This window comes from Gossypium hirsutum, chromosome A07 (genome assembly GCF_007990345.1).
Source record: "Gossypium hirsutum isolate 1008001.06 chromosome A07, Gossypium_hirsutum_v2.1, whole genome shotgun sequence".
In the NCBI taxonomy this organism is placed as follows: Eukaryota; Viridiplantae; Streptophyta; class Magnoliopsida; order Malvales; family Malvaceae; genus Gossypium; species Gossypium hirsutum.
Genome location: NC_053430.1, coordinates 18,381,536 through 18,407,282, shown reverse-complemented (window position 1 = coordinate 18,407,282; position 25,747 = coordinate 18,381,536). Strand labels below are relative to the sequence as shown.

Genomic DNA, 25,747 nt, shown 5'->3' with positions numbered 1-25,747 from the left:
AGGCCCAGACCGTTAATGCATGCACTATTTTCTATAGTCTGATAAGGGATTACACACTGAGTTTTCGCAATCTCACCCTTTCTTTTAATTGTACAGGTAATCCTCAGACTTAGACAGTTTGGAGCTGCGAGGGACTCGAGGTGGCCAGACGATCACGAATGACTTTATTATTTAATGATTTTATATTTGGGTTTTGTTTTTGTAATAAGGCCATTTGGGGTTTTAACTTTTAATTGGGCTATGATTTGGTATTTATCAACTGCTAGAGTAGGAACATCGGGTTTTCAAAATAATAACGTTTTCCATGAGCAAACCTGCAACTTTAAATTCTGATTAAAACAAACGTATTGAAAACCATACACGTCTTAAACAGCATGAAACACTAGGCATACATGGGCTTTAAAAATATAAAGGCTTTTATGACAACCGGTTTAACATCATAAGCTTATCAGGTTTTCGGATAATTAATGTGGCACGTCAAATTCGGCCGTAACGTCTAGGCCGAGTTTAGGGTGTTACACTATTATTCAATAGGTACACTTGACTTCATCGTAATAATAGTTAGTTTTAAGAACGATTCATTATAAGTTTTTAAATCCTGTCACGAATATCAAGTATCATGCTCTTAAAAGAGCTGGTTTTATTATTAAAAAAAATTTACCCATAAATTTATGAGAATATATATAAATAAGTAAGTAGAAATATTTGATAGTTCAGCCAAGTAAAAAATGATAACGAAAAAAGAGAATCAACCTGAGACATTGGTGTGAGAAAATAAGAAGTCTAAAAGACACCATGTTAAAAATGATAGTATTATATATAATTTTTTGTAATTGAATAACTTAGTAATATTAAATATAGAAGTAAAAATGTTATGAAAATTTATATTTCTAACTTTTAAAAAAAATATAATTATTCTATCATGACAATACTTTTATTTAAGATAATGCTTTATATATAAAATAAAATCTAAAAAAGTAATTGCCAACAACAAAAGTACCTCCAAGTAAAATCTGCTTTTAGTTTAATACATCTAAATTATGTCATTTTCTTTAAAATGATTTATTTCTTTTTTGTGAATCATAATAACAAGGTAATGCTTAAACAACAAACACGATTAGTAAAATTCAAACTCAGGCCATACCTAAGGCAATAAACATTCTTAACGATCAAATCATCGCATGGGATTCTTTAAGATAATCTATTAAAAGAAGTTTTTGGGCCAATAATAAGTTTCCATTATTTGCTCTTTTAATTTTCGTTTTCTCTTCCACTCCATTCTCTCTCCTAAGAGTTTATTGGAGCTCTTTTTCCATTATCAAATATTGATTCTTTAACACTTAAATTCTGTCCTTTTTACTCAAATTCTTACAAATTAAATTATTTTCTTTGAATGAGTAAAATTAAAAAACAAATTATAAAGGTTGAATCTTCGATCTATGGAATAGAATATTGTATGAACTAATTGCATCCAGAGTTGACTGAATAGCGATCTCATTTATAAGATCGTAGCCATTCATTCTAATATGGGTTTTATAAGTTGGTGCTCTATGCTGTCCCAATATGGATCATTGGCTTCTTACTTTCATTGGCCAACTCTGGTCTCACATATTTTCTAAATCCAGCCCATATTTTTATGACTCAAGCAAACCTTTATCACCTACCATTATTTTGCGTACCCTTTATAAACATTTCTGTTTATCAGTTCTAATGGGGTAGTGGACATTAGTGAGATCAGTAAGACCCACATAGTTCCAATACCAAAAGTTAACAGGCCTAGAAACATGATGCAATGTAGGCATCAGTTTGTGTAATGTTCTTGCAAAAGTTGTTGTAAACAGGATGAGTGGTCTGCTAAATTGCTGCATTGATGAGGCTTAAGGAGCTTTAATTCCAGGTCGTCAAATATCGGCTAGTGCCTCAATTGCCTATGAAGTGTTACATTCTTTGAAAATAATAAAATGGGGAAGAGTAGGGAATTTTGAGCTAAAGCTCGATATGAGCAAAGCCTACGATAGAGTGTAATGAGACTTCTTAGCAGGAATGATGACTAGGTTGGCTTTCATGTTGACTGGGTGACTTTGGTGATGAGATGTGTTTCCTCTGTTACATATACGGTGGGGGTAAATGAAGGGGTTAGTAATTGATTCTTGCTGTTAAGGGGATTGCGTCAAGGGATCCACTTAGCCCATATCTTTTCCTACTGTGTGCAGAAGGATTCTCAACACTTCTGAATGATGCGAAAAGGACAGGAATTGTGAGGGTCGCTTTGATAGCAAGAGAAAGATTAGCAATTAACCATCTCTTTTTTACAGATGATTGTGTGCTGTTTGGGGACGCTATAGAAGTGGAAGCTCAAAATGTACACTATATTATAAAGGAATATGAAGCTGCTTTAGGGCAACAGGTGAAATTTGAAAAATCATTTCTCTTTTTTGGCTCAAACGTAAACGACAGAGAAGGCGATTTGGTTGGCACGGTTTTAGGAGTTAGGACTACTCAAAACCCTGAGAAATATTTAGGCTTGCCAATGATGGTTGGTAGGCAAAAATGGAGGGCTTTTACACACTATGTGGATCGGTTTTGCAAGAGGGTTAAGGGTTGGAATATGAGATTTTTGTCTATGAGGGGAAAGGAGGTTTTTATCAAACCCGTGCTTTAAGCAATCCCAGTTTATGCTATGCAGTATATGTAGTAAATTGGAAGATATTTTAAACTCATTAAAAGGCATTCATTGGTCTACTTGGTCAATTTTATGTCTGACGAAAAATCATAGGAGGTTTGGGGTTCCGTGACTTATCAAAGTTTAATATTGCGTTGCTAGCTAAACAATGTTGGCATATTCTTAACTTACTTTCCTTTTAGCGAAAGTCCTAAAAGCTAAATGTTTTCCGCAATTAGATAAAATGTCAGCTAATATTGGTGCTTACCCATCTCTCACCTGGAGAAGTATCTGGTCTGCTAGAGGATTAACTGAAAAAGGTTTTGGCTGGCACGTTGGCACGGGGGAACAGGTGAATATATGGAACGACCTATGGTTGCCTATACCTGGTATAGGGAGAATCTCTTGTAAGAGAAATGATATTAGGTGGTCAACAGTTGATCAACTAATTAACTCAGAAACTAATACTTGGGATGAAAACAGGGTTAGATTACTCCTAGTCCTAGACCAAGCTGAGAGGGTCCTTACCATTCCTCTTGCTAATTTTAAGACTCCGGATATGATTGTATGGCGTCATGATGGTTCGAGTGATTACATGATTAAGAGTGGTTACAAACTGCTTGTTGAGGAAGAATTACAAGCCAATGGAGATCCACTCCGAAATACAACAGGCATGATTACATCTTTCCTTACAAAAATGTGGGCGTTGCAAATCCCAGCTAAAATAAAATTTTACATTCGGAAATTATTTAATAATTTTTTGCGTACAAGGGAGAACCTATCCCGACGCAAATTACAGGTGGAGGGGATCTGTCCGCTATGCAAGGAAGGGGAAGAAACCGTTGATCATCATGTCCGATCGTGCCACACCTTGAAACAAACATGACGTCATTTAAAGATTATGGTGCCTCCAGACGTGCAATGTTCATATTACAAACAATGGTTAATTAGTAGAAATTGTCTTGAATATGCAGGATAAAGATAGGAAATTATTGGTCATTTCTTATTGGGCAACCTGGTATATGTGTAATAGACTGGTGCATGAAAGGGTTAAATGATTCGTTAATGAATTGATCGGGTTCATTCAGGGATATCTGCTGGATCGATCGGGTTGGTTAAGCTAGGTCAGAAATGAGCTAAGCCCGTTAATGAATTGATCGGGTTGAAGGCGATTCCCTGACAAAGATTAAAAAACTTAAATCAAACATGTCGGATCGATCGATCGATCGATCCTAAATCTAGTTATCTATGATGTAAAGAAATATGAAGAATGCTTTGAGAAGATTACCTTTCGGTTTGCAAGAAGGGAGGCGAATATGGCGGCGCATGCTCTTGCAAAAAAGGGGTGCATGTTTCTGGAGCCGAGGTATTGGGTTGAGGAAGCGCCAGTAACGGTGGAGCAGGCAGCAGCAGTTGATTGGAACAAAGGGGTGTCTATGGTTTTGCCTGGCAATAGATAGCTTTGTGGCGTGGAGATTGTTTATCGGGTACTTCATGAAGGTTAGTAAAGTTGTTACCTTTCTGGTTTTCGGACTTTGAGCTTCATGCAGCAGGTTGAAGGTGGTTCTAGAGAGGCGTTTCATCTGGGTTCTGTGTTTATTTGGTTTCTTTGGGTTGTTCTGTGCGTTTCATCCTGCTTTATTCATTGCTCTTTTATTTGGACCGTTGCCTTTATTTTTATTTTTTTACAGTTGTGATGTATTGGTACTTGTTTAATAACCCTTCGAGTAATGGAATCTAGGTGTATTTATTCAAAAAAAAAAAAAAGTTGGTATGAGATGAATTTGGTTAAAAAATTATTAAAGTATTTTTACATATTTGAAATAAGTTATATTCTCAAAAATGAACTTTTATCTTCTTACATTTTTTAATAAAATTGGGCATATATTGAGATGTATTTACTCCTACCACTTGCATTTATATTTTTTTTCTACTTTAACCAAAAGTTTATTTTGATATTATTATACATTCCAATGTTAATAATTAAATTGTTTCATCCACATTGTTTACATATATTGATAACGTCGTTTATTGACTTGATGTGACAAGTTAACTCGAAATTAACTCAAAAAATTAATAATATCATGATAAAAACAATTAGAGTACATTTAATTAGAGGTGTGTATGGGCCGGGCCTAGTCAAGCCCAGAAAAAATTTTAAGCCTGTTTTCTAGGCCTGGGCCCGGCCTGGCCCAAAAATTATTAAGCCCGGCCCATCCGGCCCTTATTAAATTTTTTTTAGCTTATTTCATTAAATAAAAAATTTTAAAAAATAATAAATCAAATACATTTAAAAACATTAAAACAAACATTAAAACAAGAAACAAATAAAAAAAGGAGACTAAAATAATTCTTAAGACAATACACAAATTGAAAATATAATAAAAAGTGGTTATATTAAAATTGAAAATAAAATGTAAATATGATTAAAAATAAAAAAATATATATTTAGTATATAATTCAGGCCCGGCCCGGCCCAAAAAAGTTTTACCTGAAGCCCAGCCCATTTTCTAAACAGGCCTCGTTTTTTTGCCTAAACCCATATTTCGGGCCTATATATTTACCCGAGCCCTCCCATTTTTCGGGCGGGCCTTTGGGCCAGGCTGGGTAGCCTGACCCTGCACACCTCTACATTTAATATTCTTAATATCATACTTTTACTTATCTAAATGATTTTTTTACTCACAATTTAGACTAATTTTTCATTTTAATTTTGAACATATTATATATGTTATTATTAATTTCAAACTTTACGTTTCATTATTTATTATATGTTAACACTTGTGTTCTAAAATGTGATTTTTGTGCCCATATACGTATGATAGAATTTTTAATATCTTTTTATTATATTTATTAATAATTTAGTTAAGTTTATAGAAAATCATGAACTACTATAAATTAAACAGAAAAAAGTGATAATAATAGATTGGATATGCGTAGATAGTAATAATGGAAGAATGAAATTATTTTTAAAACGGCTTGTTATTTTTGAATTTTGAATTTATTTATATCAACAGAAAGTTACTTAATAGCATTAGCCATCCACAGGAGGACTAAAAACAAAGGGCTTCAAACTTGTGCATCTATAATAATAATAATAATAATAATAATTTCAAAGTGATTAGTCTCAAAAACCCATTTTTTTTCTTCTCATTACCGACCTTCCATAGTACAAAAATTTCAAATTGTGGGGGTTAAATTTGTCTTATACATGCTTAATACAATGATGGCAATGGCATCATTCTAGCCTGCTTAAATTTTCTCTTAGCATAGCTAATTTTCATTCTATTTTGCAAAATTTTAAGAAAAAGAAAATGATTAATTATGCAATTAATTGTCGGTTTAATAACGAACCCACTAATCGCTCCATCTCTCTCTCTCTCCTTTAACAATTTTGTCTGAGAGAGGAAGCTCAGGAGTTACAGGTAACTTCAATTCTGAGTCGTTGGATTAATCACCAGCTCATCGATAGTTATCTTATTTCAACATGTGGCCTTTCCCAAGCCTTGCTTTAAGCTAAATAAGCTTAATTCTCTTCAGTTTTAAGCTACTGTCATGGGATTTTCTTTCTCTTCCTTTTTTAAATCTTTTTGTTTAGGTCACTTTTCATGAAAGAATTAAGAGGGAGAAGAGTAGCTTTTGGTTATGGGAATTTACTGTGTAATAATAATTATAAGTCTTCCCTATGTAAGTCCAGTCCTCCATTATCTGCTATAGACAGGTTTTTATGGGGTCAAACTCAAAGCCTCTCATCTCATTCTCAGGCTGCTCATGAGCGGCCGTATTCAATACAAAACAACGTGAAGATCAACAAAGGAACAGTGCTTGGTTCAACTTCTGATGCTTTGCTCCGGGGTTTCTCCTTCCCCAATGATGCAATTGGTGTCTATTTACCAAGGCAAACCAACCCTGAGGAAAGCTTCCTTGATGAGCTTTTTGTAGATGGTGAGATCCTCGCTTTGGCAGATGATAAAAACCCTAACATGGAAATGAAGGCATCAATGAAAGGTGATTTCCCTAAAGGGGTAGTGAAGAGAAGCAAGAAAGTTGCTTCTGCAGCTTTGATCAAGGGTCAATGGACAGATGATGAAGACAGGTAATATATAAAACAAACGCATTTTCTTCATTTTCTTTTATAAGATTTAGATTTTGTTTTTCTTCTTCTTTAATGGGTTTTATTCTAGGGTTTTTCTTAAGGTTGATATATATTATCTATTTATAGGAAACTGATAAGATTGGTGAAGCAATATGGAGTAAGAAAATGGGCACAGATTGCAGAGAGTTTGGTTGGTAGAGCCGGAAAACAGTGTCGAGAGAGGTGGCATAATCATTTGCGCCCTGATATCAAGGTTTCTCTGTGTTTCCATGTTTTATATTTTACTATATATAATCAAACAGAGTTCTTCATTACTTTACTTGGTTTTGTTGTCTCCATATCCATTCTTCAAAATACAGACTTACCGGAATCTATCAACTTGGATGTTTTTCATGAATATTAGTATTAAAGTTGACTAAGAAACAAAATCCTGGGACTTTGTCTTAACTGATATTAATTTTGTCTTGAAATCTGTGCATCTCATCAAGCCCGAAATATAGACACCCATTTAGGACACAAAAAGGATCTAATCCTGGAGGATAGCTATCTACTACTATATTTCCTCCATTTATATATATTTAGGGTTTTCTTTCATGACTTTAAAAAAAAAAAAAAAGAGTAAGAAAATTCCTTTTCCCCATCTTTAATAATGTGTTGTTAATTCTTGAGTTGGAAAGGTCTAAAGGGGTTTTGTTTTTATGCATAACTATAATTACCTTGACATGCAAAACATATGGCTGGGGTTTCAGTAGCCGTTTCTCCGCATGTATCTTCCCCTCATTTGTTCCACCTTTACAGTTTTAACTTTAAACTTTAGTTCAGTGTTGATTTTCATGTGAAATTTGGAAACTTTTTTTAGCTAACAAAGAAGTAATTTCGTCATAAAAAAAACCCTTCCCTTTTAGTCTTTCTATAACAAAATTAACTCTCTTTTTTCTTAAAAAAAAAACTTGTACTTATTCTATAATAATAATACATAAGCATATGTATATATATATATTCTTGTTTTGGAAATAAAATTGTCATTGCCTCATATTCTGTTGTTACGTGTGATGTCGTTGTTGCAGAAAGATAGCTGGAGTGAAGAAGAAGAGAGGATCCTAATTGAAGCTCATGCCAAAGTTGGGAACCGGTGGGCTGAGATTGCAAAGTTCATCCCTGGAAGAACTGAAAATGCCATAAAAAACCATTGGAATGCTACAAAAAGGAGGCAAAACTCAAGGAAGAAGAACAAACAAAATGACAACCAAAATGGCAAACCTCAATCCTCTATTCTTCAAGACTACATACGAAGCCAAAATCTGAATACCCCAACCAACAGCTCCACCACTTCCGCCACCCCTTCTAGCTCCACTTTCTCCGAAGACTTGTCTACTCAATTCAAGTATTTCCTCCCTGAACCATCCGAATCCGATGATTCTCACCCTTTGGTTGCTCAAACATATGATGATGAACTTATGTTCATGCAAAACTTCTTTGCAAATAACAACAATACTATTCATCCCTCCCTTGATTATTCCCAAACCAGAAATCCAACTGAGGTGTTCAAGTCCGTCCATGTTGTTGATCATAACTTGAGCAAAGGTTCATCCACCATTGACTGCACCACGTTTACTGATACTCGTTTTGGCTTCTCTTCTTCTATTCAGGAGCCAAACAACGAACCTCGAACCACCTATTTGTTTTCCGATCTCTACTTGTCTCGCCTGTTGAATGGAGCCACCACTTCCTCATTTCCAAATGGCGACGACTACTACAACGGCGACGTGAACACTAACCTCCTCTCGGAGCAGGCTTCTTCAGATGGAAGGAAAGAGATGGACTTGATTGAGATGGTTTCTTCCTGTCAATTCTACCCGTAGCAGCTTATATTTTGGTACTTTTACGTACGTAAAGAGCTCGTTTTAGGAGATATTATTGTCTTTGTTAAGAACAATGCTCAGTTTCTTAAAGGTTCTATCATGGGAATATGCATGGAATTGTGATATCCTTAATGCGGGTTGGCTCTTTTCCACTCAAGTTTTGAGTGAAATAATCTGTCGTGGTTTACGAACCAAAAACAACATGGTGCTTTTGTCAAAATTTCAGCTTTTGTTTGGTAGATTTCAATCATTTTCATGGTGGGTTTCTGAATCTGTCGTTTTGTTTACTTCAATTTGTCAACCAGCATGTTGACGCAGCTTTCGTTGATACTTTCTTTCACATTGATTTCTTAAAATAATACCCCTTAATTCTTGTTGTTGCAATCCAATACATTTTTTTCCAGAAGGATTTCATTGGTGATGTTATGGTTGATACATCACAACCTTTAAGTCGGTTTTTGGAGTTTTTGTAATTCTATAAGCGTGTATTAGTAATTTTATATTAGTAACATTATCAGATGAGTATAGGCGTGAAAATTACGTTTTTAAAATATATATTTAGTTTAGAATTAATATTAATAAGGAAGTAGGTAAGGAAATAGAATAAAACAAATTAATTTAAATATGTCAATATAAGTTATTAAGTTCATTTATTTTTTAGCTTATTTTATCATTTTTCTCTACCACGCTAAACTGTCACCTTATTAGGTAATCTTTTTTAACATATATATGATTAAAATATCAAAATATTATGTCACACGATGGGTATCACCACATGCAACTATCTTCCGACGCTATGGAATATGGAGCTCTTCCATAGCTTCCCTCATGACGCCACTAAATTGTAAACAAGATTCACCTGGGTTCCTTTGGTTTAAAATTGATCTAAAGGGGAAGAGGTAAAGGGTTAGATTTGAGAGAGGTGAAGTTTTAGAATTGGGTTAAAAATTAAATAATTCAACATCAAACCTAATATTACATAAATAACATTAATTTATAACATCTTTAGATTTTCACAAATATATGTGGATTCGGAATTCACCATTGAAACTGAAACTGATGAAGAAAAACACTCCTTCTTGATCTTTTCCCTTGGATTATACAAACCTTAGTGATGGAAGCTGAAAATTTTCCAAGTCTTTTTAGACTTAATTGGTTCTATAATATAGACTAAAATCTTATATTCTCCCACTTGGCTCAATTCAATAAAACATAAACTTTAATAGCACAAACATTAAGCATATATAACAAATTATAATATTCATTATTTTTACGTGAAATGCAAATGTGAGTTATAATGGTTTACATAGCTTAAGTCATATATCTACAACATTAAAACTCAATATATAGGTTTCTAAGTAATATACATATCACATCATAATTACAATAAAATCTTATCAAGATTATCTTGTTTTATATAATTTCAATAAAATATGTGCACAGAATCATAATAAATGGAAATACATAAAATTTGTATAAGAAACATAATAATTGAGCACAAAATGTCACATTATCATAAAATATCATCCATCAGTGCAATCAAGACCCATTTTATGTACATACTCTTTAAATGTCTCATAAGTGTAACATCAAACTACATGATCAAAAAAAAAATTTCTACATCCATTCCTCACTATAATGCCAAACTACATAACTAATCTTATGCCTTTTCTTATATTTCTTGTAGCTTACTATTTTCAATTACGTCTTTGCAACTTCCTATTATAACATCAATTATCACTAGGGATGGTAACCGGATAGGGCAGAAGTAAATTTTCATCAGCCTTGACCTTGACCCTGACCCAAAACTTAACCAATCCACCCCGACCCTGATTCTTGAGAAAAAAATTGCCTCGAATCTGAAGCTCAAGATTTAATAGGAGACTCAACTCCGACTCGATCGAACTTGAATTTAATTTAATTGTTTTATTTTTTTTATTTTGAAGCAAATATGATTATTCTTCTTTCTTTCTTTTTTTTTGTTTAGACTTAAAACTTGATATATTTAATTATTGAAAGCAAAAATTTACTTGCTAGAGATTGTGTGACCCGAATCCCATCACTTGTTGAAGAAATAAATAGCCCGAGGCCGTAGCTCGCTACAGATCCCCATTAAGCACAAAGCTGGACTGCGGTTGCGACCGGGGGTACGAACAATACAACATAAGTTGAATCCGCATAGAACTATTCTTCTTCTATTTGACTTTAATTAGAAAAAGGATTTTCAACCCTTAAATAGATGTTTTTGAACTCCTCTTGCATCATTCGTTTTTCAACATTAATGAATTTCTCCTCCTCTACCCGTGGCTTTTCCTGAAAGGGTTTTCCATGTAAAATTTGTGTGTTCTTATTTTTCCTTTTCTTATTATTTTGTAATCATTCTACCACCATTATTGTAACACCCCAAACCCAACCTAGAAGTTATGACCGAATCTGGAGAAATTACATAGACTCATTTGGAAAATTGATTTCAGTAAGTATTTAGCAAATACGACTTTCGCAAACAATCATTAGAAAGATATTTGTTCGCTTTCAAAGTACACTTAAGAAATTACTTACTTTGCAGTGAAAAACCTTTTTCGGAGTTTTAGTTTTGAAAGCCAAAATTTGTTTTGTTGACTTAAGTGATGTTACAGTCTCACGTTAGAAAATATTAATTATTGAAGAGTTAAGTAAAACCCCAAAATGAATTCCAAATGGATTACAATCCCAAAAGGTCAAAACAAATAATTACAAAATTCACCATATTTACATTAAGTGCAAAAACAATCCAAGCTCCCATACATCGTCCGGTCCTAAGTCAGAGGTTTACCTGAACAGACAATGATTAAACAGAAGGGTGAGCTATGAAGCTCAGTGTATAACTAAACTCAAACAGAGATAAAACAAAACACAATATACAAATCAGAGTAACGCAGAGAATTTCGTAATAATTATATAACCAGAGCGGAACAAATCAAAGTATTACAGAATTTTCATAACGATCGTATAACAAAACAGAGGATGTATGATTATGTCAATGCAGTATTTTTCAGAAAATCAAAATGCAGATTTATCAAAAAACATCCTACCCAACTCTACTACACAGCAAAATGGAGTTCCCCAGAACTCATTCAACCAAATCACACCAGCATATAATTATGGACAGTGCCACCAAAATTACAGACAAGCTATCAGACAGAATTGTGGATAAACCACCAGATAATATAGATCATTAAACTGCCAGAAACTTCATCCTTTCACATCATCTCGAACCCCATGCAATATGTCATGGCATGCATATTTAGAATCAGAACTAGAAGCATGTAGGACATGCCATCGTACAATAACAGAAACAGAAGGTATGAGAATCCACACTTTGCAAAACAAGTTGATCAAATCTTAATGAATCATATCAGATTTGCCGTGAAGTCACATGCATGGTTACATGTCAAAATCAATATCAGACATAACAACATATTTGGTTACTAGATGTACTCATCCAACACAAAAATGAATCATCAAAATTAACAGAGCACGGATTATACCTGAATAAATCACATACCTTCAACACGTCTCAAACAAAAATACATTATACACTAACAGATCATACTTACTTAGCTTATATCATATCAAACATATGTATAGATAACAGATTATACATCAACAAACCATCAAATATTAAGTTTTATAGCTTGTTTTAAATCATACGGACCGTACAGAAGGCCTATGTTCTATTCAAACGAGGTCTACAGCCCTAGGGAAAAAGTTCTGATTTTTGGCCCACACGTCCGTGTGGATTCACATGGCCTACATGGTTGCACGTATGGCTCAAGTCAGAGAGTTACACAGTTTAGACACACGTCATGTGACTCATAACCAAAATAGTACCTCACACGGCTTGGACATATGCCCGTGTGACCTAAGTCAAAGAGTTACATAGCTGTGTGGCATCAACAGCCATGGATTTCGGCCTTCGCCGTTCACAGAAAACTCGATTTTCGTTACACACTTGATACAGTTTTGATGTAGAAGCAACAAAGTTGACCTCGAAACCTAAAAACGAAATTTAAACGTCCAATCAGACGATTTATTCGGAATCAAATCACTAAATTAACACCCAAAACCAAAGTTACATCGAAGAAATTTCAACACAAAACCCCAAATCAAAACTTAACGTCAAACGAATCAACCAACACGCAATTCTTAAATCATTGGAGGGACATAAATTTCGAGATCTTCCCTAACAAAGATTTATGCAAGTCAGAAGTTTACACCACACAAAAAGGAACGTAATTTCGTCCATTAACAAACTCGAAAAAACTCAATAAGGAACACTTACGTAGTTCAATTGAAAGATAGACGGCATAACGGAACTTAGAGCAACAAATTTGAAACAATTCAAGCAGCAAACTAATGGTGGAAGAAGATCACAACCAAAAAGAAAAGAATAAGAAGAGACGATAGAGAGAAGAATTGGAAGAGGAACGTGAAAAGAAGAAGTTTTTGGGAAACACTTAATTAATTTAAGAAAAATAAAAACTAACTCACAAGGCAGCAAAATAATATATAAACCAAATACTAAAGAATAAGGGTTTAGATAAAAGTAATAATATTTCAAAAGAAATGGTTCAAACCCAAAACCTCACACTCACAAACACAACACCTATCTACAGAACTAGATTAATTCACTTGTCAAAATCTCACCATCTTAAACTTAAGACGTAACCACTTTGGATTTCACTAACTCAATTTCTTCTAATACGATTTGTGAGATGTTACTATTATCAACGTTTATTATAATATTAATATATATACATATATTAGAGACATTTTTATAAATATTTTAGGACAAAAAAAGACAAATTTATCTCAAGCTTAATCCAACTATTCTTTCTAATCTCACCTCATCCAATCTTCTTAAACCCAATAAATAGGGGTGAGATGAGAAGTTGTTGGATTTAGATTTTTTACCATCGTGTAGAAACCAGACAGCATGCATTTTCAACTTTACCAACCGTCTACAAAACAACTGTTCATTTAATATTCTTTTCACATTCGGAAGTTGTTTTCGTTTTTACTATTTCTTAGTTACAAATTTGATTTTGAGAGTGGACCTCGCCAAATCTATTCTATCTATCATTGATAATGAATATAATGTAAGTTGAAAATCCAGTTTTCCCTTATCCCATTACAATTTCATTCAAAGAATAAAATTATATACAAATACTCTTTCTAAATTCCATCACATTTAATTCTCATCCTACTATAAAATTATATAAGTTCAACTAAAGTTTCATTAATTCAGTAGATTAATTATCAATTATTAAGTTTCGGATGTAATACACTGACACTATACTTTTCAAATTTCAATTTATTATGTGTCCCATTTTTTATATATAATATATAATTTAAAATATAGGGATGAAAGCCAACTTAAATTTATATTAAACTCAAGAAATGTTTTATTTTATTTGAGAAAATCCTATAGTAAATAAAAGTGGACTACCCAACTTAATTCGAAGATATTAAGTTGATTTGATTAAGTGAATTGAGGTTATAGTAATCCGAGGATTCGAGTATTTGTTTATAAAACACCATTAATAGAACCACTTACTCACCACATGCATTGAACTTTTGTTAGATTAACGACGCATGCAACAGTAGTGAATTGAATTTAAACACATGGATTAATGCAACATGAAATACATACAAAGTGGTAATTGATGCTAATTTCTAAATCCGACTAACTTTACAATTGCTATATTTAAGTACTTCAAACTGAAAAGCAAATCACATTCATATAAATTCCACTTCTCTTCCCTTATTTTCCATATGCTAAAACTGGGGATCTACTTGCAATTTCCTTGCATTAAATTTTAGACAACAAACTTTAAACGTAAATCTAAACTCGTGTTTTTCTTGTCTTTGATAATTACTTTTGAACGAGATTAATCTAGCACTTTGAACCTTTCTTAAATCGAATGATCGATTTGGAATATCAAAATGTGTGATTGGTTTTGGTGGGAATACAAGAAGCCCAACAAACAAATTGGCTGAGTTTGAATGTTTGGTGATGCCCAAGGCTTTATACACTGGGCTTCTCCCCTAATTTACGTACCATCCTAGGGTTTAATCGGGTCCCACTCCATCCTCACTCTCCATCAAACTAATCTAACTTCAATTTTCATGCTAAAAGAATTAAAGAGGGCTTAGTTGTTTTTGAAAATATGTCTGTTATTTAGACTTTGGATTTGAAAATTCAATTTCTTTTTTTGATAACAACTAAAATGTAATTTGACAAATCCCTAAGTTGAAAGTTGTAAAAGTTCAATTTTGGGTTTCAACATTTTAAAACTTAAAATTTTTAAAATCTAAATTTGATTAAAAAAAACATTAACTTTTTTATCCTCTCTTCTTTCACACTTTCTTTACTACTTGAACAATAATTAATTAATTTTACTTATAATATATCATCAATAAAGTTTAAGTTTTCAGAATTGGACCAGTAGGTGAATCGGTCAAACCACTTGTTTTTTGGTTCAACCGCTCCGATTGAATAAATTATTAAAAATAAAAAATATTTAAAAATAGATCAAACTTGTTCAACTAGTTGGACTGATTCATAAGTCAACCAATCTGACCCTTTATTCCGGACTAGTATACCAGTCAATTCTCTATCCAATCGATCTAATCGGTCGGTCCGATAAGGTTCTGAAAACAATGATGAAGCTTCATGCATTTAATTTAATCCAGTATAAATATTCAAAAATTTCATTGATACCATAATCTCCACAATTTTAATTTATAAACCCCTAACTTTTAATTTATACTTAAATAAGTCCACTTATTTAAGTACAAATCAAATTATATCATTTTATTCAAGTGTAAACAAAGTATCAATGAAATGTATAAATAATATGAAAAGGCTAAGAGTTCTTTTTAATATTTTAACCAAAAAAATTTATAAAAATATAACAATAGAAAGTTACATTTTGTTGGCGAATGCATAATTTGAAAAAAGACATCTTTCAAAGAATATACAAAAACAACCGATCTTATCCTAAATTGTTCATAACATAGTGGAAAAGGCATTTTTTTCATTAAAAGTTAAAATTTTCATAATCGGACTAGTACGATTGGTTTGATTGGTATGACCGATTTGACCAGTTCGATCGATCTAGTTCGTCCAATTCTATTAAATAAATCATTAAAAAATTTAAAAAAATGATTTGACCAATTCATCCGCTCAATCAATTGGTTCGTGCTAATTCTCGGGTCAACCGATACCTTGCCCAATTTCCAATCCAACTAGTCGGTTGGTCTAGTTCGGCTCAAACAACAATGTTCAAAATCCTCTAAATAATTAAATTAAAAAAAACATATTTTTAAATCTTAGAATTAGTTGAAAGAAAAATCTAAATTTTAATTATTCATGCAAAAGTTGAATTAATTCAAAATCTTGAATTTCAAATGTTTTAATTCCCAAATAATGAAGTGGGAAATAATGAAATCATAAACCATAAATTTAAGCTAAAATTTTGAAATCCAAATCCAAATATTTTAATTCCCAAATAAATAATTTGAAAATAAAGTATTGTTTGTTAATTTTAAGTATTTGACATTGCTATGAAACATTATGGTTAAAAGTTAAAATATCTTTCTTAAATATGATGTTGAAAAAAAATAGTTAATTTAAAGGTTTAATACATAATTTGGTTAATTTGGTACATGAGTTGTCACCTTTTTCTAATGTAGTATCTATGTTATTTTTGGTCGAATATGATACATGTATTTGACAAAAGTTATATATTTTAGTACCTAAAGGTGACAATCTTAATTTTTTAATATTTAATTCAGGTTTTAGAATTGATTTGATAAAAATTTATAAATAGATAATATATTAACAATTAACTTTCATCAATTTAACCCTAAAACTCAAATTAAATGATATCCATCGAACTAACAAATTTGACAAATTCATAGTTAATACTAAATTTATTCTATTAACAAAATCAAGAAAATCTCAAACCTAATAATGTTAACAATTAACTTTCATCAAATCAATTCTGAAAACCCAAATTAAACACTAAAAAATTAACATGGTTACTTTTGGATACCAAAATATATTTTTTGGTCAAATACAAATACTAAATTAGATAAAAAAAGTACAAATACCTAAAAAAATATCAAATTTAAGTGCCAAATGATATATTATGCTTAATTTAGTATAATTATATATAAAATATAAATTTGAAATACCTTTTAAATAATTAATATAAATTATTAAAATTAATGATACATAAAATATTACAAAATTATAAATATAATGATAAATACCAAACGGCATATTAGCCCCAAATCTTGTTGAGGGCAAGTCAATCTTGAGCTCTCAAACGGTAGATGAATTGACTTAATTTTATTTTCGGAGTTTATCTCTCAAATTTGTGTAGAGCTTAATAAGTTGATGGGGTTCAAGGAATGTCTGACCACCAAGGAGCTTGGTGGCTAAATACTCAATATTTCCTTGGTGACAAGACACTTTCCAAATTTCATGAACTCGTTGGAATCTCTTTAAAGTCTCTTTGAAGTTGGAAAAAAACCCGAAAATAAAAAACTGAGCATAAATTTTTCAAAAACTATACCTCTCCTATTTGAGGTTCCAATACAATCTCCGTTTTGCCTAAAAGTGAAAAAGTGGGGTTGTTTTTACCTAAAAACAATAGTTGTTAGATACTAAGGCGGTGAAAAAGAAAACAGAAATAAGGGGTACAGTGTTGTTAAAAAAAAAGACCTCGTAACTAGAGCTGATCATGGGCTGGGCGGCCTGGCCCGACCCGAAAGCCCGTCCGAAAAATAGGAGGGTTTGGATAAAAATATAGGCCCGAAAAATGAGTTTTGACAAAAAAATGAGACCCGTTTAGAAAACAGGCCGGGCCTCGGGTAAGAGTTTTTTGGCCCGGGCCCGGCCCGGCCCGAATTATATATTAATATATATTTTTTATTTTATTTTTAATTATTTTAAATTTTTAATATAACTATTTTTTATTATATTATTAATTTGTGTATTATTTTAAGAATTGTTTTAGTATTATTTTTATTTGTTTTAATATTTGTTTTAATATTTTTAAATATATTTGATTTATTATATTTTTAAATTTTTTTATTTAATGAAATAAAAAAAATTTAAGATGAGCCGAGCCGGGCCGAGCTCGAACTTAGTAATTTTATTTCGGGCCGGGCTTGGGTAAACTTTTAAGCCCATATTTCGGGCCGGGCCGAGCCGGGCCCAGGCTTAATAGACGGGCCTAAAAATTTATATGGGCCTGGCCCAAACTTAACCCGACCCGACCCATGATCACCTCTACTCGTAAGTTAATAACAGAGTTTTCTTCAACTTTCCCGGCCTCAGTAACTTAAGTTGGCGGCAATCATCAGTAGGGGTCCAGTTCCAGAGGTACTGATTGATTAGTGTTGCCCTTTACATATAGCAGCACTGTCCTATATGTAGGACCCACAAAAAGATTGTACCTACTCCCTATACTCCTTACTAACTACTTCTGCTGCAATATAGAAAACAACAGCTAGCTACTACTCCTATTTCACGGTGGCTATAATAAGTATGATGAACTTGAAATTAGATCTAACATCATCGTACAAAACTGACTTTTCCATAAATACAGAAAGAAAGGCTACTAATTTGATCCAAACACAAGATTTACAATCTCACATTCTCTAAACACACAGTTTATCCTAAATAACCAAGCAGGCACATTCTATTATAGCATCACAGCAATCTCCATCATATGGTTAATTTTAGCAGCAAACCCGTTTGTTTCTATTGCGGTCATAAAGGCAGATATGCAAAAACCTGTCAAACAAAAACACCATGAACCCATTCACGGCCCCCCCCCAAGTGATTAAATGAGATTAAAGAGGAAAATTAGATTACTTACACTCAAACAGTGTACACAATCACAAAGCAAGGCAGCACAGCCCTTGGATTGAAAACTAAAAGCTCTTCTTCATCAACCTTGGTATGATGTACCATATTCCCCCCTCCCCTCCCTATCACCGAATCAAATCCGCCATCCTCCTTGTTTGTTTCATCCCCTTCTGACCCCACCCTACCCGCTACCACCCGGCAGACAAGCATGGCCCGTTTCACGTTCATGAACTTGAACTCTTCCTCTACATCCTCAGGGACCGCCATGTGTGCTCTCCAGCTCGTTGATAGCGTGGAGATTCCGTCCATCTTTGGTGAAAAGCCAGACTTGATTATCCCACAGACGCTGCAATACTGCTGGCTGCAAATGCCGGAACTCCCATTAAGTCCCAGATCACACATGAATGTTGAACAGTAAAATCTCAACAGCTCGTTCCCATCGGCTATGCACCTCTCGTCTCGTCTCCCCACTACGGCACCATTCCTAGCAGCTTTCGCTTTCACAAGCTCCCTGTATTCTTCGAACCTCGCTAGAATCTTTGTGCTGTTATGGATCTTCAAAATACGATGGATTTCAGGGTTCCTAACTTTGTCGGTCCAACCTGTTTTGAAAATGATCCGGACTATGTTCTTCCCTGAATCACCATCAAGGAGTTGGGAGACGGCGTGTTTGGTGGCCTGGTGTTGCTCAAGAAAATGGGGTTTTTGGAAAACCTCACCGCAAGCAGTGCAGGGGAAGATATCATTACGTAGAGGGGAGAAGGGGTTGTCAGAAGAGATGTCGGATTCCGGATGAGGTGGAGGAAGAGAGGTCTCAGATAAATGAGTTTCGGGCAGAATAACCATAGACACAAGGGATTGTTGGGAGTTTCTGGCAGAGGTTAACGCAGGAGTGGGGGCGGCTGTTGGGTGTGTTGGGATGGTGTTTTTGCAATTGGCTTTAGAAGAAGTAAAAATGCGTTTGAGATAAGACCAAGTTGAAGAAAGAGATTTATTGGCGTGGGGCTTATGAGAAGGAGAGGAAGGAGAAAGCGGCCAATGTTTGCGTTTCTTAGGTGGTTTTTGGTGGTCTTTGGCAGTGAAAATGAAGCAACCAAGGTGAAGAAGACGGATGAAGAGAGATAGGAACTTGTTGAAGAATGACCCAAAATTGGTTTTTGCCATTGATACACAGACAGAGCTTGACAAAAGAAAAAACTTTATTGTTATTCTTTTTTCAGAATGAGGTTAATTAGGTTGTGGTTATAGTTTTAATAGGGCATCAAGCTGTAAATTACGACGGAGAGACGAGAGAGAAAGGAAAGGAAGCATGGAAAGGGGAAGATGATTGTGTTAACATTAATGGGAGACAACATTAATGGCAAACAATACAAAGTGGTGCAAGTTTAGCACCCTAAAGTTGACTTTGAAAAAGTGGCATGGGATAATTTTTTTTGGTCCTTGAGATAATGGGCTATTTGTTGTTTGGTCCTTAAACCTCAACTATAAATAGGCCTTCTCATTTCTCATTTCAATTCATCCCAACCAATCTTTCTCTCTTAGTTTTCTCTCTTCTCCCATTTGAGAATTCTTAAGGAATTCTATTTGTTTGTAATATTTTGGAGATAGTAAAGTTATCATCTGGTTTTAGTAGCCCGAGGACGTAGGTATAATAATTTACCGAACCTCGTTAAAACTCTTGTATTCTTTTTGTCCTATTTTTCTTTCAATATTTGAGGGTATAATAGTAGTATTTAATTGTGCTATTAAATTACGTTAGAAGGAATATTCTGACTAAGGAAAGACTTGGTATTTAAGAGATCCTTGTGATCCACCTCTCTTCCCTGGGAATTGAACTTTGTGTGATTTTTTAGTACAATAATTTACACGCTTCCGACCCTATTGGAACAACAAGTGGTATCAAGAGCCGAAGGTTAATCGTAGTATGCTCTGTGGTTGCAGTTTCAACTGATCTTCCACATAAGAAAAGATTTCCTTAGGTATATTGAAAGATTGTGGAGAAAACGGTCGGTGTAGGAGCTTCAACATCGTCCATGTGGATAAGACCGACAATTGCAAATGCAAGACTGGCCGTGGAGATCTTTGATGGCACGGGCCATTTTGGTATGTGGCAAAGTGAGGTTCTAGATACCCCTTTTTCAGCAGGGTCTAGACATTGCCATTGATGAAGAGAAACCAGATGATGTACAGGAGAAAGATTGGAAGGCGATCAATCGGTTGGCATGTGGCACAATTCGATTATGCCTTTCTCGAGAGCAGAGGTATGCTTTTTCAAAGGAGACTTCTGCAAATAAGTTGTGGGTGGCACTTGAAGAAAAAATTTTAAAGAAAAACAGTCAAAATAAGCTCCACTTGAAGAAAAGACTGTTTCGCTTCACATACGTCCCAAGTACCACAATGAATGATCACATCACCAAATTTAATCAGTTAGTCACTAATTTGCTGAATATGGATGAGACATTCAAAGATGAAGATTTGGCTTTGATGTTGTTGGGGTCACTTCCTGAGGAGTTTGAGTTCCTAGAAACTACTCTACTTCATGGTAGGAGTGATATATCTCTGAGCGAAGTCTGTGCGGCCTTATACAGTTATGAACAGAGAAAGAAGGACAAACAGAAAAACTCAATCAGAGATACAGAAGCTTTAGTAGTCCGAGGTCGTTCATACACTCGGAAGAAAACTCAAAAGGGGAGATCAAAGTCAAAGTCCAGACTCGGGAAAGATGAATGTGCTTTTTGTCATGAGAAAGGCCACTGGAAGAAAAATTGTCCAAAGCTGAAGAATAAGGGAAAAGCTGCTGTAGATGCTTGTGTTGCAAAGCATGATACCAGTAACTCTGAACTATCACTGGTTGCATCATCATCGTCGTTCCATTCAGATGAGTGGATATTGGATCCGGGTTATACCTATCATATGTCCCCTAACCGGGAGTGGTTCTCTGATTTAGTAGAACTAAATAGAGGAGTTGTTTATATGGGCAATGACAATGCCTGTAAAACTGTTGGGATAGGTTCAATCCAATTAAAGAATAAAGATGGATCAACCAGAGTTTTGACTGATGTTCGGTACGTGCCCAGTTTGAAGAAAAATCTCATCTCATTGGGAGCCCTGGAATCCAATGGTTCAGTTGTTACTATGAGAGATGGGGTTTTGAAAGTGACATCTGGCACACTTGTGATATTGAAGGGCATCAGGAAAAATAACTTGTATTACTACCAAGGTAGTACAGTTATTGGAGCAGTCGCTGCAGCTTTCGGCAACAAAGAATTGGACTCAATACAGTTGTGGCATATGAAGTTGGGACATGCCAGCGAAAAATCCTTGCAAATTCTGGCAAAGCAAGGATTGTTGAAAGGTGCAAAGGCTTGCAAATTAAAATTTTGAGAGCATTGTGTTCTGGGAAAGCAAAAGAGAGTGAAATTCGGTACTGCTATCCATAATACAAAAGGTATTTTGGAATATGTTCACTCAGATGTGTGGGGGCCTTCCAAGACACCTTCATTGGGAGGAAAACACTACTTTGTTACTTTTGTTGATGACTTTTCCAGAAGAGTTTGGGTGTATACCATGAGAACTAAGGATGAAGTGCTTAGAGTTTTTCTTAAATGGAAAACTATGATCGAAAACCAGACTGGCAAGAAAATCAAGCGGCTTAGGACGGACAATGGAGGGGAATATAAAAGTGATCCGTTCTTCGATGTGTGCCAAGAGTATGGTATTGTTCGACACTTCACAGTTAGGGATACACCACAGCAGAATGGATTGGCAGAGCGTATGAATCGAACATTGCTGGAGAAAGTTCGATGTATGTTGTCCAATGCTGGGTTGGGCAAGCAATTTTGGGCTGAGGCTGTGACATACGCTGGCCATCTTGTTAATCGTTTGCCATCATCTGCATTAGAAAGAAAAACTCCTATGGAGGTATGGTTTGGAAAACCGGCTACAGATTATGATTCCTTACATGTGTTTGGAACCACTGCATATTACCATGTGAAAGAGTCAAAGTTAGATCCGAGGGCAAAGAAAGCTCTCTTTATGGGAATCACTTCTGGAGTGAAGGGATTTCGTCTTTGGTGCTTAAGCACAAAGAAAATGATCTGTAGCAGAGATGTTACCTTTGATGAATCTGCCACATTGAAAAAGGTAGCAGATAAAGATATTCAGACGAGCAATACTCCACAGCAGGTGGAGTGTACTCCAAAACAGGTGGAGTTTGAGCAGATGGGGATTTGCCCAGTTAATAAGTCTAATTCTCCAACCACAATGGAGGAATTAGAGGTTGAAGAGGTTCTGACCCAAGAACCACTAAGTACACCAGAACCAGTTGCAGTTGCAAGGCCACGGAGAGAAATTCGTAAACCTGCTCGATTTACTGATATGGTGGCCTACGCCCTTCCCGTTGTTGATGATATTCCTATCACTTATCAAGAAGCAATGCAAAGCTTAGAAAGTGATAAATGGAAAAGCGCCATGGATGGAGAAATGCAGTCTCCCCGGAAGAACAATACTTGGGAGTTGGCGCAATTATCGAAAGGTAAAAGGGCAATCGGATGCAAGTGGATATTCGCAAAGAAAGATGGATCTCCTAGCAAGAAGGATATTCGCTACAAGGCAAGATTGGTAGCTAAAGGCTACGCTCAGAAGGAGGGAATTGACTACAATGATGTATTTTCCCCTATTGTGAAGCATTCCTCCATTAGAATTTTGTTGGCCTTGGTAGCACAGTTGAATTTGGAGCTAGCTCAACTTGATGTTAAGACGGCTTTCTTGCATGGTGAGTTAGAAGAGGAGATCTATATGACTCAGCCCGAAGGATACACAGATGATGGTGGTAGAAATTGGGTTTGTAAGCTGAACAAATCGCTATATGGATTGAAGCAATCCCCGAGGCAGTGGTACAAGCGATTTGATAGCTTTATGAGAAGGCAGAAGTACACAAGAAGCAAATATGACAATTGTGTGTATTTGCAGAAGCTGCATGACGGATCTTTCATTTATCTACTCTTGTATGTTGATGATATGTTAATCGCTTCGAAGAGCCAAAAAGAGATAGATAAGCTGAAGGCTCAGTTGAATCAAGAGTTCGAGATGAAAGATCTAGGTGAGGCCAAGAAGATTCTCGGCATGGAGATAAGTAGAGATAGACAGAGAGGCAAGCTTTGTTTGAATCAGAAGCAATATCTGAAAAAGGTATTACAATGTTTTGGTGTAAATGAAAACACAAAACATGTAAGTACCCCACTTGCTTCTCATTTGAAACTTAGTGCTCAATTATCTCCGAAAACTGAAGAAGAAAGAGAATATATGGCAAAAGTCCCATATGCTAATGCAGTTGGGAGTTTGATGTATGCGATGGTGTGTACGCGGCCTGACATTTCACAAGTTGTTGGAGTTGTGAGCAGGTATATGCATGATCCTGGAAAAGGACATTGGCAAGCTGTGAAATGGATTCTACGGTATCTTCGAAAAAACCGTAGATGTTGGTTTAATTTTTGAACAGGATGAAGCACTTGGTCAGTTTGTAGTTGTATATGTTGATTCTGACTTTGCTGGTGATTTAGATAAACGTCGTTCAATTACGGGGTATCTGTTTACTCTTGCGAAAGCCCCAGTGAGTTGGAAGTCTACCTTACAGTCTACAGTAGCTGTGTCTACTACAGAGGTAGAATATATGGCAGTTACAGAAGCTGTTAAGGAGGCTATTTGGCTTAATGAATTGTTGAAAGACTTAGGAGTTGTTCAAAGTCACATAAGTTTATATTGTGACAGTCAGAGCGCTATTCATTTAGCGAAAAATCAAGTCTATCATTCAAGAACCAAACATATCGACGTAAGATATCACTTTGTGCGGGAAGTCTTTGAAAAAGGAAAAATTCTACTTCAGAAGATTCCAACAGCAGATAATCCCGCAGATATGATGACCAAGGTGGTAACAACAATCAAGTTTAATCATTGTTTGAACTTGATTAACATCCTGAGAATTTGAGCACCTTCAGGTGTATGGCGCTCGAGAGTGCATTTGTAGGCACTACAAAAGATAGCTTTATTGAATTTGGGGAGTTGAAGGAAGTGTGTGAAGATGTGATTATCCTAATCAAATCTTCAAGGTGGAGATTGTTAACATTAATGGGAGACAACATTAATGGCAAACAATACAAAGTGGTGCAAGTTTAGCACCCTAAAGTTGACTTTGAAAAAGTGGCATGGGATAATTTTTTTTGGTCCTTGAGATAATGGGCTATTTGTTGTTTGGTCCTTAAACCTCAACTATAAATAGGCCTTCTCATTTCTCATTTCAATTCATCCCAACCAATCTTTCTCTCTTAGTTTTCTCTCTTCTCCCATTTGAGAATTCTTAAGGAATTCTATTTGTTTGTAATATTTTGGAGATAGTAAAGTTATCATCTGGTTTTAGTAGCCCGAGGACGTAGGTATAATAATTTACCGAACCTCGTTAAAACTCTTGTATTCTTTTTGTCCTATTTTTCTTTCAATATTTGAGGGTATAATAGTAGTATTTAATTGTGCTATTAAATTACGTTAGAAGGAATATTCTGACTAAGGAAAGACTTGGTATTTAAGAGATCCTTGTGATCCACCTCTCTTCCCTGGGAATTGAACTTTGTGTGATTTTTTAGTACAATAATTTACACGCTTCCGACCCTATTGGAACAACAGATTGCAGTGTGTGTAAGAGTGGGGGCACGGAATGGAAGAATAAAGTTTTAGGAGTAGTTGTAACGCAACTTCACAGTTGCACATTCCCATCTCCATTTCCCTCTCTAATTCCTTTATAACATCCTTTTTCATTTCATATCATATCCTTACTTGTCGTTTTTTTAGATGACATTATTGCTCTTCCAATGTTTTGTTTATAATTTTAAAGTATTAACTCTTCATTTTTTTAATTTTATTTAAAATTTTAATTTAATCAACATAGTTGATGGTTTCTATCAAAATGTTTAATTTTTGTTAATCATATCTCATATAATATGAAGACAACTTAAATAATATGTCAAATTGAAAAATTTTATCGAGAAATACTAACAAAATTAAATATTGAATTGAAAATTTTAAATAAAAAAAAAGAAACATAAATTTAATAATAGGTTAGGGTTGAAGCCAATTTAGTTACCACCTTTAACCGAAAGTGAGAGTGAATGTCATTTATTTCTTGTTTGTCACTTTTCGATCTTTCTTTC

The 25,747-nt window shown here is 34.5% G+C and overlaps 2 protein-coding genes and 1 long non-coding RNA gene across 3 annotated transcripts; 1 reads left to right on the top strand and 2 right to left on the bottom strand.

The window, feature by feature from the left end:
• Positions 1-3,220: 3,220 nt before the first annotated feature.
• Positions 3,221-4,377, bottom strand: LOC121232184 (uncharacterized). Its single transcript, XR_005930445.1, has 2 exons — positions 3,951-4,377; positions 3,221-3,838 (listed from the first exon to the last, which is right to left on the bottom strand). It is a non-coding gene; the product is annotated as an uncharacterized lncRNA (long non-coding RNA).
• A 1,828-nt stretch (positions 4,378-6,205) lies between these two features.
• Positions 6,206-9,091, top strand: LOC107960047 (transcription factor MYB64). Its single transcript, XM_016896252.2, has 3 exons — positions 6,206-6,758; positions 6,885-7,011; positions 7,826-9,091. Exons 1-3 carry the CDS (start codon positions 6,271-6,273, stop codon positions 8,618-8,620), a joined length of 1,410 nt encoding a protein of 469 aa, XP_016751741.1. The 5' UTR covers positions 6,206-6,270; the 3' UTR covers positions 8,621-9,091.
• Positions 9,092-18,211: 9,120 nt separating this feature from the next.
• Positions 18,212-19,945, bottom strand: LOC107960046 (uncharacterized). Its single transcript, XM_016896251.2, has 2 exons — positions 18,556-19,945; positions 18,212-18,470 (listed from the first exon to the last, which is right to left on the bottom strand). Exon 1 carries the CDS (start codon positions 19,707-19,709, stop codon positions 18,558-18,560), a length of 1,152 nt encoding a protein of 383 aa, XP_016751740.1. The 5' UTR covers positions 19,710-19,945; the 3' UTR covers positions 18,212-18,470; positions 18,556-18,557.
• Between the last annotated feature and the right edge of the window lie 5,802 nt (positions 19,946-25,747).

Bases quoted from the DNA above. Each gene is read 5' to 3' on its own strand.
- LOC107960047 (XM_016896252.2), top strand. From the start codon at position 6,271: ATGAAAGAATTAAGAGGGAGAAGAGTAGCTTTTGGTTATGGGAATTTA. The intron at 6,759-6,884 runs GTAATATATAAA...ATCTATTTATAG, and splicing joins TGGACAGATGATGAAGACAG to GAAACTGATAAGATTGGTGA. The intron at 7,012-7,825 runs GTTTCTCTGTGT...TCGTTGTTGCAG, and splicing joins ATTTGCGCCCTGATATCAAG to AAAGATAGCTGGAGTGAAGA.
- LOC107960046 (XM_016896251.2), bottom strand. From the start codon at position 19,709: ATGGCAAAAACCAATTTTGGGTCATTCTTCAACAAGTTCCTATCTCTC.